This window comes from Lissotriton vulgaris, chromosome 6, assembly GCF_964263255.1.
Source record: "Lissotriton vulgaris chromosome 6, aLisVul1.2, whole genome shotgun sequence".
NCBI lineage: Eukaryota > Metazoa > Chordata > Amphibia > Caudata > Salamandridae > Lissotriton > Lissotriton vulgaris.
In genome coordinates, this window is record NC_141694.1 from 1,138,448,666 (window position 1) to 1,138,464,545 (window position 15,880).

The 15,880-nt window shown below is 44.6% G+C and overlaps 1 protein-coding gene across 1 annotated transcript in view; it reads left to right on the forward strand.

Moving 5' to 3' along the window:
* Positions 1-15,646, forward strand: part of OPRM1 (opioid receptor mu 1) — a 436,965-nt gene extending 421,319 nt beyond the window's left edge. The window contains exons 2-3 of the mRNA XM_086925363.1: positions 9,317-9,669; positions 14,530-15,646. Of these exons, the coding sequence (XP_086781489.1) occupies positions 9,317-9,669; positions 14,530-15,056 (880 nt within the window). The 3' untranslated portion in view covers positions 15,057-15,646. The remainder of the gene's footprint in view (positions 1-9,316; positions 9,670-14,529) is intronic.
* The last annotated feature ends 234 nt before the right edge of the window (positions 15,647-15,880 follow it).

Genomic DNA, 15,880 nt, shown 5'->3' on the forward strand with positions numbered 1-15,880 from the left:
TATGGAGGTCATGGACATAAGCCTGCACACGGGCAAGGACCCAATCTGTGCAAAAAAGGTTACGGCTAATTTTACGGCACCCCTCCTCTGGCCCACTGGGTCATTGACTTAACCCTGAACATGGGCAAAGACCCGATCAGTGCATCCCCTTCCTAAGAAGTTCCCAGGCCCCTTTCAAGAAACCTGAATCCAAATCAACCACTGACGTGTGAAGGAGAACCTGGCTCTCCTTTCTAAAGTGTATGTCCCACCCAGCTCACAGGAAAGCAGAAATCCACAAATCCACAAAGTTCTACTTTAGCAAGTTAGGTAGCTCAGCAATAATTGTTGTATATTTTGGCAAATTAGTCCTAAAATGCTGTAACGCTAGTTTTTCACCACCCCCTTAACTTTTCTCCCTGTGGACGGATCTACGCGAAGTTTATCATGCTGAAATTAAGCTGGCTGAATAAGTAGATTGCCAAATTGCAAGCAAATCTATGGAGTCAAAAGTTATAAAAAATTTGAAAAAAATGCCTTTTCAAGAAAACACCATCCTTATCATAAAAACACCAATGCTATAGTTACTGTGTATGACAAAAGAACACCCAAAGATGAGCTGTCATCACTGCTCCAGTTTCATTCTTTTCTGTGAGGCTTCTAAGTATTCCGAGTGAGACGCTTGTTGTTTTGAATAATGTTGCATTGGGTCACCTTAAAATTCGGAGTGTTTTAATTTCTGAATAAATTGGCAGATTTACAAGCCCCCTGCACCACCAGTACATCACTTTTTGTGACGCACTGGTGGCGCATATTACTGCTCCATATTTGCTAGGACGTGCAAATGGGGCCCTTTACACACAGCACTTTGCGTGAAAGGTGCGTTCCATGGGTGTTCCCACGCAACACCCATGGAACAAGACACATTTCCAGCATTTACGAGGAATCGTAAATCTGGAAAGAGTCTGAATGCTACGCCACTGGCTTAGCGAGGCACAACTAGGAGAAATGTTTAATTTATCCTTGTTTTTCCTCTTTCAATGCCCCTGCAAGGTGCCCTTTACTGCAGAAAAACAATCTCCCCATGATGCAGGCATCCTTGCACCACGGTGCAAGGGTGCCTGTGCCGGCGCATGGCAACAGGTGGTTCGCCAGCGCAGGAGAGAGCACTGGGATGCAACATATTATTGTAAATATGTGGCATTCCTGTGCTTTGGAAGTGCTGCAGTGTGGCTCAGCCAAGTATAAGTTCAAGTTCAAGAATTTATATAGCGCGCTACTCACCCAGAGGGTCGCAAGGCGCTTGGGGAGGGGGTTCATTATTTATCGAATAGCCAGGTTTTAAGTCCTTTTCTGAAGGAGATGTGGTTCTGTGTAAGGCGGAGGTGAGTGGGGAGTGAGTTCCAGGTCTTGGCCGCCTAGTAGGAGAAGGATCTACCTCCCATGGTGGATCTTTGGATACGCGGAACTGCGGCGAGGTCTTGATTGGATGATCTAAGTTGGCGGGTGGGTGTGTAGAAGGATAGTCGAGTGTTGAGGCATTCGGGCCCTAGTTTGTAGAGGGCCTTGTATGTGTAGGTGAGGAGACGGAATGTTATTCTCTTGTTGACGGGAAGCCATTGGAGGTCTTTCAGGTGGCCGGTAATGTGATCTTGGAGAGGGATGTCCAAAAGGAGTCTCGCTGAAGCGTTTTGGATGCGTTGGAGTTTGTTCTGTAATTTGGCTGTAATTCCGGCGTAGAGGGTGTTTCCGTAGTCTAGTTGACTCGTAACCAGTGGGTGGGTGACAGTCTTTCTTGTCTCGGTGGGGATCCAGTGGAAGATTTTTTTGAGCATACGAAGTACGTTGAAGCAGGAGGATGAGACGGCGTTGACTTGATTGGTCATCGAGAGTGAAGAGTCTAGGATGAAGCCAAGGTTGCGTGCGTGGTCCGTGGGTATGGGTGCTGAGCCTAGGTCCGAAGGCCACCATGAGTCGTCCCAGGCAGAGGGGGATGAACCTAGGATGAGCACTTCTGTTTTGTCTGAGTTAAGTTTAAGGCGTCTGTCTTTTATCCATACGGCTACTTCTTTCATGCCTACGTGAAGATTGGTTTTGGCGGTTGTTGGACCCGGCCCGTTGGGCAGGTTCACCCCTAGACTTTTTTTGCTTTTTCCTAGCCTGTTTATGGAACCTGGTGTTGGTGATTTTAGGCCTCTGCGCACTTTTTCACTGTGGTACAGTGTAAAGTGCTTGAGCTCTCTGTATGTGTGGTGAGTGACCTGCCCTCCCATAGGAATGAATGGGGAATATGTATGCCCATGGTAGTTCCTGATGTGTGGGGAGTGCAGGGGCGATTTTGGTATGTATGAACTCGTGAGAGTGAATGCTGCAAAATGATGTATGCGGCATGACTGTGTCTAGTCTAGAAGTACTACTTTTGGAAGTTGGAATATTTGTGTAAGTTGGTGCTAGCGTGTGATTGGCTGGTGAGCCTGGCCCAGAGTGCCTGGGCCTGCTTGTGGATTGACTGTATGGTTTGAGGATGACAGGGGCTAGAGAGCCCAGGAGGTTGTCTGAAGTCAGCCCATGGATGAAAGGCAGCATCTGCTGCCAGGGAAGTGGGAGGAGATGGCACCTGATAGTGAAGGGCTGTGCCTGCCTAACTACAAAGCTGGCTCCACCTCCCGCTGGGCGACTGACACCTCTGTCCCTGATACTGAAGGGGACTTCCCTCTAAACCAGTCTAGCTGGTTCTCACTCTGCCTGCTTCAAAGGACTTCAAAGGACTTCAAAGGCTTTTCAGTGTATAAGAAGGGGCTGTGTCCCCTTCCAAAATGTTCTTGTTTCTAACTTGAATCTGCCAGGGGTATGCTGCTGCTGGGGCCCAGGGGAATCCCTGGGCCCTGCCCAGCTCCTGGACATCTGATGGACTGCTGGGGGACTCTTCCTGGCTGTCCCCCCGCCTGGCTACATCTTTAAGGACTTTTGCTGGACTTCTTGAGCTTTCTGTGGACCCTTCTTGCTGTAGGGGTCTGCTCTGGGGACCTTTGGCGCCTGGGAGCGCTGTGCTGGGATCCTAGCGCTTGAGAGCACTCCTGGCTGCATTTCGAGCGTTTCGTTGCACGCATTTTGCGTGAGGATTGGCGGGTGCCACCCCGCTTATTTGATTATTTACTTTGCGAGTGCCCACCTCGCTTATTGCCAACTTTACTTTACCTTCGGCTGCCCACGCCGATATTTTGATTGCCTGTCCGCCTGCCTGCCTAGGAGAAGGGCCGCTGCGCTGCCCGCAGCGACCCGGAAGTGCTTGGCCGGCTGGCCAATCCCAGCGCGGCCGGCCGGAAGTCCCGCCCCCGCAGCCCGGGTGCCGAGGAATGGCGACCGCGAGCCCGGGGAAGGAAGGGAGAGAAGAGGACGCATGGCGTCGGGTCGGCCAGGCTCCCGTGAGCTGAGGGAGCCCGGCGGCATTTGTGGAGAAGGGCCGGGTGATCACCGCCGGGCCCGAGAAGAGGAGAAGCTGCGTGGCCGCTGCTGGGGGCTCCCGGGTGTCGAGGGAGCCCTGGCGAGGGAGAGGAAGGCCAGCGCGAGGCTCCCCAAATGGAGGGAGAGCCTCGAGTGCAGAGAGCAGCTGTGCTTGCAGGCGGGGCTCCGTGGCGGAAGAGGAGCCCCGCGCTGCCCAGAAGAGGAAGCCGCCGCCCGGAGGAGCCCCGCACAGGAGAGCCCGGTGAGTCAAAGGGCTGGGGGGCTCCGTGTGGGCCACTGTGAGTGCCTGCTGAAGGCACAGTGACAGCGAAGAGCGGCCCCACTTGGCAGCGGGCCGCTCCAGCATCTGGGGGCATTTTTCGAAGTTAGAGTCCCCCGTAGGGGACTCCACCGCGAGGGGGCAGAAGAGCAAGGAGGGGCGCCGGGACACATTGTCGGTGTCCGCCCCTCCCCAGTAGCGCGAGCTTGCGCTTCTTGCAGTGTGAAGCCACGAGGGCTTCAAGGGTGGCCCCGGTTGGCAGTGGGTCGCCCCAACGCTTGGAGAGTCCAGCGAGGCTCCAGGGGGCATTTTGCTTTAGAGCCAGTGTAGCTCCAACGTTGACCAGTGTTGGGCAGAGCCTGTGTGGCTCCAACGTGCGCAGTGTTTGTTTTAGAGCCTGTGTGGCTCAGGTGGCGCAGAATTGTTCTAGGGGCTACTGAGAGCCCTGCCACTGCTTTCTGATCCCAGTTGCCCAGCACTTTGTGGGCAGCTGCCACGTTTAGGCTTTTTGTACAGTGAAACTGGCGCTGCATGGCAGCGCACCCTGACTTTGGACCCAGGGCATCCTTGCCCCATCAAGGCCAGTTGGCCTAGGGACTGCCACAGGTGGTGGCATATGTAAGTTAGGTGCAAATGTGATTCCTATATTTTTATTAGTAATTGCCTACTGTGTGTTTTGTTTGCGCTATTGACTTCTGATTTATTATGCACCTCTGAATGTGTTACTGCATCATGTGTCTTTCTTTCCATGCGCTGCACCTCTGAATATTTAGTCATCATGTGTCTTCTTGCGCTGCACCCCTGAATGTATTTTATTGCATCATGTGCTTTATTCTTAACACTTCTGAATGCTTTAGGCATCATGTGTTTCTCTTTATTACTCCTCTGAATGTAGGTTATTGCATCATGGGTAATGTGTTCTTTTCCTAGACCCCTAAACGCTGAGTGATACTTAGGTGGTTGTCTTTTCTACTCCTCTGAATGGAGGTTTATCGCATCATGAGTAATATATTCTTTCTTAGACCCCTATATGCTGTGTGATACTTAGGTGGTTCTTCTTTCTTAGTACAGGTGGTCCTAGTAAGGTCCTGGTTCCTGTTACCAGTGGTTACTGGTTGTTATCTTTGATTATTATTTTATGTTACATTTATTCTTTATTCTAGAAGTGATTTTATATTCTACATTTTATCTAGAAGTACTATATCTGATTCAGACAGGCGCCCATGTGGCCCTGTCTGGTGTACATAATCCCTGTGAATATTGCCCGTGCCAGTTGGCACAATGTATATGCGTGATTTTATCTGATATGTTTTTACAATACAAAAGTTATTTTTATAATAACCTTGTGTGGAGTCTCTTTGTGGTGTGCCTAGTATGTTGTTGCTGTTGTGCGCTGGCGCAAATGCTTTACACATTGCCTCCGAGTTTAGCCTTACTGCTTGAGCCAAGCTACCAAGGGGGTGAGCAGAGGTTATCTTGGCGTGTGACTTCCTTGCCCTGACTAGAATGGTGGTTTCTGCCTGGCTTTGGCGTCAGCCTTAGCCTACCAGAAATAGCCAGTTCTAACAGCGGTGTTGGGGTCTTTGGTGAGGGAAAGGATCAGTTGGGTGTCGTCAGCGTAGGAGATGATGTTAAGGTTGTGTTGACGTGCGATGGAAGCGAGTGGACTCATGTAAACGTTGAAGAGGGTGGGACTGAGTGATGATCCTTGTGGTACACCGCAGATGACTTTGGTGGCTTCTGATTTGAATGGGGGAAGTTGGACTCTCTCTGAGTTCTCCCAGCTAGGTCACAGCTGCGCAGCACTTAGTGCCAGCTGCTACGTTTAGGCTTTCTTTTCTTGAGGCTGGCGCTGCAAGGCAGCGCGCCCTGACATTGGACGCAGCGCGTCTGAGCCCCAACAAGGCCAGTTGGCCTAGGGACTGCCACAGGTGGTGGCTTATGTAAGTTATGCGCAATGCGATTTCTATGTTTTTAATAGTAATTGCCTAATGTGTGTTTTTGCGCTATTGTGTTGTTCTGGCACCTCTGAATGTTTTTAGGCATCATGTGTCTTTCTTTCCATGCGCTGCACCTCTGAATGTTTTAGGCTTCATGTGTCTTCTTGCGCTGCACCCCTGAATGTATTTTATTGCATCATGTGCTTTATTCTTAACACCTCTGAATGTTTTAGGCATCATGTATTTCTCTTTATTACTTCTCTGAATGTGTTTCATGCATCATGGGTAATGTGTTCTGGTTTATATCCCTAAATGTATTTTATTCTTAGGTGGTTGTTCTTTTTAGTACAGGTGGTCCTAGTGAGGTCATGGTACCTGGTCCCAGTAGATACTGGTTGTAATCTTTTTGATTACCATTTTATGTTTATTATTCCTTATTCTAAAAGTGCTATATCTGATTCTGACAGTGGCCCATGTGGCCCTGTCTTGTAAATAATCCCTTATGAATGTTGCCTGTGCCAGTTGGCACAATGTACATGTGTGATTTTTATCTGATATGTGTTTTGACAATACAAAAGTTATTTTATAATAACCTTGTGTGGAGTTCCTTTTGTGGTGTGCCTAGTATGTTGTTGCTGTTGTATGCTGGTGCAAATGCTTTACACATTGCCTCCGAGTTTAGCCTTACTGCTTGTGCCAAGCTACCAAAGGGGTGAGCAGGGGTTATCTTGGCGTGTGACTTCCTTGCCCTGACTAGAATGGTGGTTTCTGCCTGGCTTTGGCGTCAACCTTAGCCTACCAGAAATAGGCAGTTGCCACCAATGTTAGAACTGGCTATTTCTGGTAGGCTAAGGCTGACGCCAAAGCCAGGCAGAAACCACCATTCTAGTCAGAGCAAGAAAGTCACACGGCAATATAACCCCTGCTCACCCCCTTGGTAGCTTGGCACAAGCAGTAAGGCTAAACTCGGAGGCAATGTGTAAAGCATTTGCGCCAGCGCACAACAGCAACAACATACTAGGCACACCACAAAAGGAACTCCACACAAGGTTATTATAAAAATAACTTTTGTATTGTAAAAACATATCAGATAGTATCACACAATATACATGGTGCCAACTGGCACAGGAAATATTCACATGGGATTATTTACAAGACAGGGCCACATGGGCCACTGTCATAATCAACACTTTTAGAACTTAGAATAAGTATAGCACAAAGATAAAAGTTATAAAATACATCCAGTAACTACTGGGAACAGGTCCCAGGACCTCACTAGGACCACCTGTACTAAAAGAACAACCACCTAAGTATCACACAGCACCTAGGGGAATAAACAAGAACACATTACCCATGATGCATGAAACACATTCAGAGGAGTAATAAAGAGAAACACATGATGCCTAAAACATTCAGAGGTGTTAAGAATAAAGCACATGATGCAATAAAATACATTCAGGGGTGCAGCGCAAGAAGACACATGATGCCTAAAACATTCAGAGGTGCAGCGCAGGAAAGAAAGACACATGATGCCTAAAAACATTCAGAGGTGCCAGAACAACACAATAGCGCAAAAACACACAGTAGGCAATTACTATTAAAAACATAGAAATCACATTGCGCATAACTTACATAAGCCGCCACCTGTGGCAGTCCCTAGGCCAACTGGCCTTGTTGGGGCTCAGACGCCCTGTGTCCAATGTCAGGGCGCGCTGCCATGCAGCGCCAGTCCAGGGGTGCGCCATTGGCGCAAAACTTAAATGTAGCAGGATCCCACTACTTGCTGGGCACCTGGGAACATCACAAGGGCCTAAACACTGCAGCTGGCACTAAGTGCTGCACAGCTGTGACTGGCCGGGCACCTCTGTGCCATCTCTGTCCCTCTCAGGGACTCTCTCCATCTTGCGCCTAAACGGTGCAGCTGCCCACTAATTGCTGGGCAGCTGTAGAATCATAAAAACTGTGACAGGGTCCTCCCTGACCCTAGAAGCAAAGTCTGCGCCACAGGCTCGTACTAGTCCTTTAAACCAAAATGCGCCAAGATCTGCACAGACCCCTCTGTTGGAGCCACACAGGCTCTGCGCCTACATATTGTGCCCCTTAGAGCTCTCTAGGCTCTGCAAATAATGGTGGGGTTGTTGGAGCCCCCTCTGGGGCTCGACGTCATGAAAATGGCCCCTGAGCCTCGCTGGGCTCGTCAACAACCACGGCAAAGGGCTTGCGTTGCAGCACTGCGGCACTTCCTTGTAAATCTGCCCCATAGACTTTAGTTAGCTGCATGTGCAGTGTGAGTTATCTAATACCCATTCGATTGGCTTTCAAACAGCATGCATTGAGTTTAAAGGTAGCTAACACATGCATTGCTATAGAAACATGACACTGGGAACATTTAAAAACAACAATGAAAAAATTGATGATGGTAATAAGGCTTATTTTAAGCGTTTCATTATTTATTTACAAATTGCTGTCTTTTCTTTTCTAGAATGTCATATTGTATTGTATTGTAATTGCAGTTATATAGCGCTTGCTACCCTTAATAAGGCGACAAAGCACTTTTTTGGCGAGTAGCACGCTACTCTGGAAGCTAAAAAGGATTAGTGAGGAATTAGTGTAGTGAAATATGAAATGAATGTGAGCTGTGGATATGTTAGTCTGTTTTTTGGAATGAGAAGGATAGTGGAGTGATACAAGAGGAAGAGCTTTGCATTTAAATAGTGCTTGCTACCCCTGAAGAGGTGATGAAGCGCTTTGTGGCGAGAACCATATCGATGCTGTAAGAATAATCTCGTATTAAGGGGCACATTATGATGGAGGATTTTCTGCATCCTCCGGGCCCAACAAAGACCCACCGCCACATTAGGATGGCCGGTGGGTCCTGGTTTAGGTCCGCTGCTTTTTCGCCGCGGTTGACTTACAACCGCGGCGGAAAAGGCCTAATATGGTGGCGGTGTCTCTCTCCGTGTCAGCCATATTAGGATGTCTGAATTTCAATGCCTTTACAGGGCGGCATGTCCGCTGTGCAAAGGCATACAGATTCTTGTTTGGGGGCCCGTTGCGGGCCCCCAGGGGTGCAAGGAGTTTGGGGGGTGCACATGAGGGGTACCTATGGTACCCCCCTGCATTTGCGTGCACAGAGCGGCAGGCACCGCGCGGTGCCTGCCGCTTTGTGCATGCAAATGCACAGGATTAATTTTTAACATTGCGGCGGGTGCTGCTTGAAGCAGCACCCGCCGCAATGTTAAAAATAGAGGATGTGACCGCCAGGGTGGCGGTCACATCCTAATTGCACAGGAGGGAACTCCGCAGGCCATGCGGAGGTTCCCTCTTCCTCTAAGGTCGCGGACGGACTCAAGTCCGTCCGCGATCATAATGACCCCCTAAGTGTATATTTTCGTCCAGTAACACAGTTGATTATAGGCACAAACAAATCGGGCTGTATTTTTTACTCTACTCATAGATATTTTCCATTCTTATGATTTAACTCAAAAGTAGATAAATATGTGATACCCTGAATATCCAATGTCCTTTCTTAGTATTCGCCTTGCTTGCAGGCATGTGATTTTAACATGCTGTACCCGATTCCCTCCTTCTCATTTACTACACAACAGTGTTAACTTGGCTTTCCCATGAAGTTTGCAAGCACATTTACCATGAAGTTTCTTTCAATTTTCAGGTACACAAAAATGAAGACGGCCACTAACATCTACATTTTCAACCTCGCCCTCGCCGATGCTTTGGCAACAAGTACACTGCCTTTCCAAAGTGTCAACTACTTGATGGGGACATGGCCCTTTGGAAAAATCATTTGCAAGATTGTGATCTCCATAGACTACTACAATATGTTCACGAGCATCTTCACTCTGACCACAATGAGTGTGGACCGCTACATAGCTGTGTGCCACCCAGTCAAGGCGCTTGACTTCCGCACACCGCGTAACGCCAAAATTGTCAACGTCTGCAACTGGATTCTTTCTTCGGCCATCGGCTTACCTGTCATGTTCATGGCAACAACCAAGCACGAAAAAGGTGAGGTGGCAGGCTTCGCTAATTTATATGTTCAAAATATTGTGCCAAATTATTTAGAATAGCCACGTTTTTTGGGAAGTTAGGGGCATATTACCAAGCAATAGCGATAATTATCGCTATTGCTTGGTTAGAGACAAAAATTTACCGCAGAGCTGTGGCGATTTTTATCGCAGATACACCTTGGTATAACCAAGGTTTATCGCAAATGCGATAAAAATCGGCCGCAATGCATGAATATCGCTGAAAAGTCAGCGATATTCATGCATTACCGAGCTAATGCTCTTAGCCATGTTATCCACCTCCCATTGGATAACATGGCTAAGAACGGCTCAGGGCACGTGTTAGCTTTTAAAGCCAAAAAAGCGGAGATAACCCCCCTTGATAATATGCCCCTTGAAGCTTTAACAAGCATTAGAAACAAGAGAAAATGTAATTTTCGGAAAAGCAAAATAAATGGGCATTGGGAAATAATAAAGTAATAAACAAAAACTTACAATAAACATATGTACCGAATCATTGAACGAATGTAAACAATCATTACTAGTCCACAATCAAAAGAGTTCAATAGACATAAATGTATTTCTTTTGGTTTGTATTTGTATGCTTCCGTTTTTGCATTTTTCTCCGCCTCTCACTGAAAGTGTAAAATTCTCCTGGCGAACGAGGTCCCTGAATTAAACATTGGAGTTATTACTACAGCTGGAGGAAGGCAAATCCTCACCCATAACCATTGTTAATTGCGCCATCACACTGTGAGGAAGGTGCCAGTTCAATCGTATCTATGGATTTATTAAAAAAAAAAAACACAAGGCAGACATTTTACAAAGCTGACCATAAATATTTTTTTCCAGCTATTTTCCACGGGGCAGTTCACACTATACCACTACATTTATAATACAAAGGAACATGTTGAATAATCGATGAAAGGATGTTTTTTTATTTTCACTCCCAGGATGCTCACAGAGAATTAGTTGGCCCCAAAAGGGAATTAAATTAGCAGCAGTATAAACAATATTGAGTCTGAAATAATGCCTACATTTAATACAATGATCATTTAGAGTGGTAACAGCAAAAAATGAAATAAGACAGCTCTGTAAAGCAACCGAGCAGAGATTCTCCACAATTGGAGGCATCGTTAATAGCAACCAATGACACACCCAAATGTTTGGCTTTTTCCTAGTGCAAGCACCAACAAAAATCCAACATGCATGTACAAATCCACCCAATGGGCACACACATATTCACACACACAGTAAAGAACACTCACATACAGACACCCCAACCAAAGACAGACACACATAGTCACGTATGACATACAGACACCCCCAAACAATAAGAACTGCAGTCACCGATAAGCATAGATCTAACAGATAAAGAGGCTCCCATAAGCAGAGATCAAAAGATACTGATAAACCCGTCCACACGGACCAAAAGCAATACATAAACGTATGTTCAGAGACAAGCAAAAATACAGGTACCAAAACATCCAGATCAACAAAAACAACAGTCCCTAGTTAGAAAAACCAGCTCGCAACACAGATATCCATGCACACTCAATAACACATAAACAAACGCAGACTGACATATACTTGCAGTCGGCACACACACACCAATTAAAAGACCACCAGAAGGATGGATGGGCAAATGGACGGACAGAGAGCTATCATACCTATAAGCACGTGTGCACTCAAAGAAGCAACACATAGACACACCAATGAGCACACGGTAGCAAATATACAGGCATCAAGGTGCACAAAACAACAGGCATACATATACTCTCGAACACAAACCTAAAGAATTAGATGCCCACAATAACAGAAAAACAGGCATTCAAGCATTGATGCACAAAAACGAACAAACATGCCCCCCCCCCGTGCACAGGAACCAATAAACATGCAAGAATCCATGAGCAAAGGAGAAAAACATACAGGCATGCATTATACAAACAAGATCAGTTACCATAGATACATCCCTGCTAAGCAACCAACAGTCACAAAAGCACCCATTCAAAACTGAGAAATATATACAGAAACACGCATGTAAAAATACCAAAAGACATACAGGCACACATGCAACCGGATCACCAGTCGTACAGTTAACCATTCGTACCGTTACTATGTGCATAAAGACACCATATACACAGGGGTACATACAGATGTAGAGAGCACGCGTACATATATATAATATATGCAGTCACAGACATAGCACAGAGATAGCCACTCACTAACATCACACAGGCACAAATCAATGCTAAAGAGACAATTAGCCATTGAGCGAGGTAGACAGATGGGTTTACGGATTAACTAATTGATTTCGGATGGGTTACTGGATTCAAAGGTGATGGAGGTGAGATGCAGGCTTAATCTCTGACCCCTGCAAAATAAATTACAATTGAGATTAAAAAACATAATGGAGTTTCAACACATATTATACCCGTAAACTATAATTGGAGAAATAGTTTCTAGTGTATGGTGGAATATTTCAGTATCCGTGTCAACGAATACTTTCTTTCTTTGGGAAGGTGATATGTAGGTTACATTGTAGTGCATTGTGCAAGGTTATTACCTCCTGGGGCTGTCTGGTATAATATAATACATATGCAACATTGGAACTGAGTACATGCCTCATTTACTAACATATTAGAGTCCGAGTACATTTATTCTGAAAGGTTTATTTTTAAATAAAAAAAAATTCTGAAAGTTTATTTTGTTTATTGTTGACTTCTTTTGTATTATGAAATCAATTAACTGTGTTTTTGTTGTGATGCCATATTTAAACAGTGTGGAAGAAAGGGCCAATTTCTGAAATGAACTCGAAGCACTTATATACTGTACAGTGATGACTTTGTATAACTCATTGTTATCAGGCGTGTTACGGGTTGAACTAAAGTAGAGGAAGACTAGTACATTGCACATGCAGTGATGTGTAAGGTGTAAGCAAGAACTAGAAACATGTTATAACCCACTTACAGTGCAGACACATGCATTAACTCTGCTGGTTATATTTTAGTGAACGTCCTACTTGCAGCATAATTTGATGGAGGGGGCACTTTAAGTAACCACACCGCAGGCACCAACCAATTTCTGGCTTAAAGAGATGGCTTTGTTTAATCATTAACTTTGGTTCTGTAGGTTATTCAACCACTTGTCATGCCCCTGTAGGTCATTGTACTAAATGAGCACAATATGAGTAAAACAGTAACAAGTAGGAAAAAAGAAGAGAAAGTGCAGGTGCATGGAACACAAATGATGTGCCGCGTTGGAAATCCACAAGGCTGAGGTGTCAGAGGAGAGGATTCCAAAAAGCAGTAAATCACGAAAAACATAAATGCTATTCAAATGAACAAGCGGGCTCCGAACCAAAATACACATTTGTCGACATCTTCAAACAAGAATTGGCAAAGCCAACATTTAGGCAATTCTTGTTTTGGTTTGTGATGTTGTTTGCAAAGCCTTATTTTTCAGTGAGCTCCTGGGGGTTTGCCAATCTAAAATAAAGCATTGACTAAAGACAAAAATGTTTGTTTGTTTTAACAAATTAAGCACACACTACCATAGTACTCCTTGGCACTGAAAGAAATTACTTTGTGTGTGAATGTGCTCATTCTGAAAGGGAAGCATGCCTTAACTCATAATAAAGTTAGCCAGTAGCTGAGTTCAGCTGATGCATTGCCCTTTGATGCAGGCTTGAGTTGTGAATGACACAACCATAAACAATTGGATGAAGTGTTGCTGAAAACCCATATAAGTAACTATGTCATACACATAACTTTAGCAAAATCTAAATGTCTGGGCTACCAGAGACCTAAAAAAACCTTTGACAAAGAAAGAAAAGACCTTAAAAAGCCTTTGAGAAAAAAAGAAAGAACGAAAGAAGGGAACAAAGGAAGGAACAAAGAAAGAAAGAAAGAGGAAAGGCAAAAGAAAAGAAAGAAGGAAGGAAATTAAGAAAGTAAAAAAAGCAGAGAAAGAAAGAAAGCGAGCAAGAAATAAGAACAAGGAAAGTAGGAAGGTGAAAGAAAAAGACATAAAAGAGGAATGAAGAAAAGAAAGAAAGAAAGATAGAAAGAAAGAAGGAAAAAAGAAAGACAGACAGAAAGAAGGAAGGAAAGAAAAAGAACAACATAAAGGAGGAAGGAAAGAAAGAAAGATGAGGAATTAGGGAAAGAAAGAAAGAAAGAAAGAAAGAAAGAAAGAAAGAAAGAAAGAAAGAAAGAAAGAAAGAAAGAAAGAATAAGAAAGAAAGTCAGAAAGAAAGAAAGAAAGAAAGAATGACAGAAAGAAAGTCAGAAAGACAGATGCAAAGAATGACAGAAAGAAAGAAGGAAGTAAAGAAACAAGAACGAAGGGAGGAAAGAAAAAAGGAAAAAAGAAAGAATGAATAAGGAAAAAAGAAACAAAAGAACATTTGATCTAAAAAGGGGAGGAAAGAAAGCTAGAAAGAAAGAAAAAATAAGGGAGGGTAGTCAGAAAGAGGGAAGGAATGAAAGAAAGAAAGAAAGAAAGAATAAAGAAAAGAAGGTAAGAAAACAGCAGAAAAGCAAGAAAGAAAGAAGGCAAGAGAGAAAGAAAGCAGAGAAAAGAAAAAGAAAAAAGGAGAGAAAGAAGAAAATAGGTGTTACAAGGACTGCAAATGAAACACGATAAAGACTGATTATTATCCTGGCCAAAGTTTAATAAAGCACCATTGGTAAAAATGAGTCCAGAATAAACATGTTCTGAAAAATTATTTGCTTATGAATTCACATATGTAAACTTTTCCAATTTACAATAAATAACGAGTCTAAAGAGCTGAACTCACTCATTGTTAAGGCAAATGTAAAGCTTGAAATCTGATTCTCCTCTTTAAATTTTATTTCAGGGTCGACAGATTGCACCCTGGTGTTTCCTCACCCTTCTTGGTATTGGGACAACCTACTGAAGATCTGTGTTTTCATCTTTGCATTCATAATGCCAGTCCTCATCATCACCGTATGCTACGGCATGATGATCCTGCGCCTCAAAAGCGTCCGCATGCTTTCTGGATCCAAAGAGAAGGACAGGAACCTTCGACGCATCACTAAAATGGTCCTCGTTGTGGTAGCCGTGTTCATTGTCTGCTGGACCCCAATCCACATTTATGTCATCATTAAAGCCTTGATCAACGTACCACCTTCTCGCGTCGAAACTATTACATGGCATATTTGCATTGCTCTTGGCTACACAAACAGTTGCCTTAATCCAGTGCTGTACGCTTTCCTGGATAAAAATTTCAAGTTATGTTTCAGAGAATTCTGCATTCCCACTTCTTCAACTGCTGAGCAACAAAATTCCCTCAGAGTGCGCCATAACACTCGTGATCACCACTCCACCGCCAACACTGTGGATAGGACTAATCACCAAGTATGACTAGCCGTGGAGATGTCTTCTCTGGTGACAGAAGCTCAAGCCGGGGAGGACATGAATTCAGAACTTACGCAGATAACCACAGGCCTTTGAAGGAAATCCAACATAAGGGAAAACTTGGTATAGGTTTGACACAAACCAGTAAAGTATTGAATAGCTGGTGTGGAGGACAACAATCTTTGTTTGCCTTAAAGAGCACATACACAGCAGTAGCAGCCAACACTTGATATATCGAGACCACGCTTGGTGCCCAGATCCAGCAAAGTCGTCAGCACATCATCTCAGCACGACCAGAGTCAAAAGAAGAAGAGGAAGATCATTTGCACACTTGGTACCGAAGCTGTGGAACAAGCTTCCACATGGCCTCAGATCACTGCAAAAATAACTTTCCTTTAGGGAACAACTCAAGACCTGGCTATTTCCCCTTCTAATGCACTAGTGAGCACAATTCTAAGTTCAGCACTCACCAGCGCGGGGAAGACCTTGGGCAGCCATGCGCTTTACAAAACTAAACATAAAAATCGTGATAGAAACAATGTTATCCCGATAAAGGTTCAAAGATAGGGCATGGACAATGAACAGGACAGAACGTTAAAATGAATTTGAAAATGAAGATTGTTAATCAGTCCCAGGAAATTATAAAAAATCGGAAGTAGTTACTCTATTTATGAAAATGTAGGTTTATCCTCGAACCTGCTGTGTAGCCTTAACTATGACGTCACTCTCAAGCAACTATATGTATATAGATAATGGAAAAGAGACATGTCAAGAATGTAGGGGACTTGACATCATCTAAAGAATGCTCGATATTTAAATCGACAAATTAT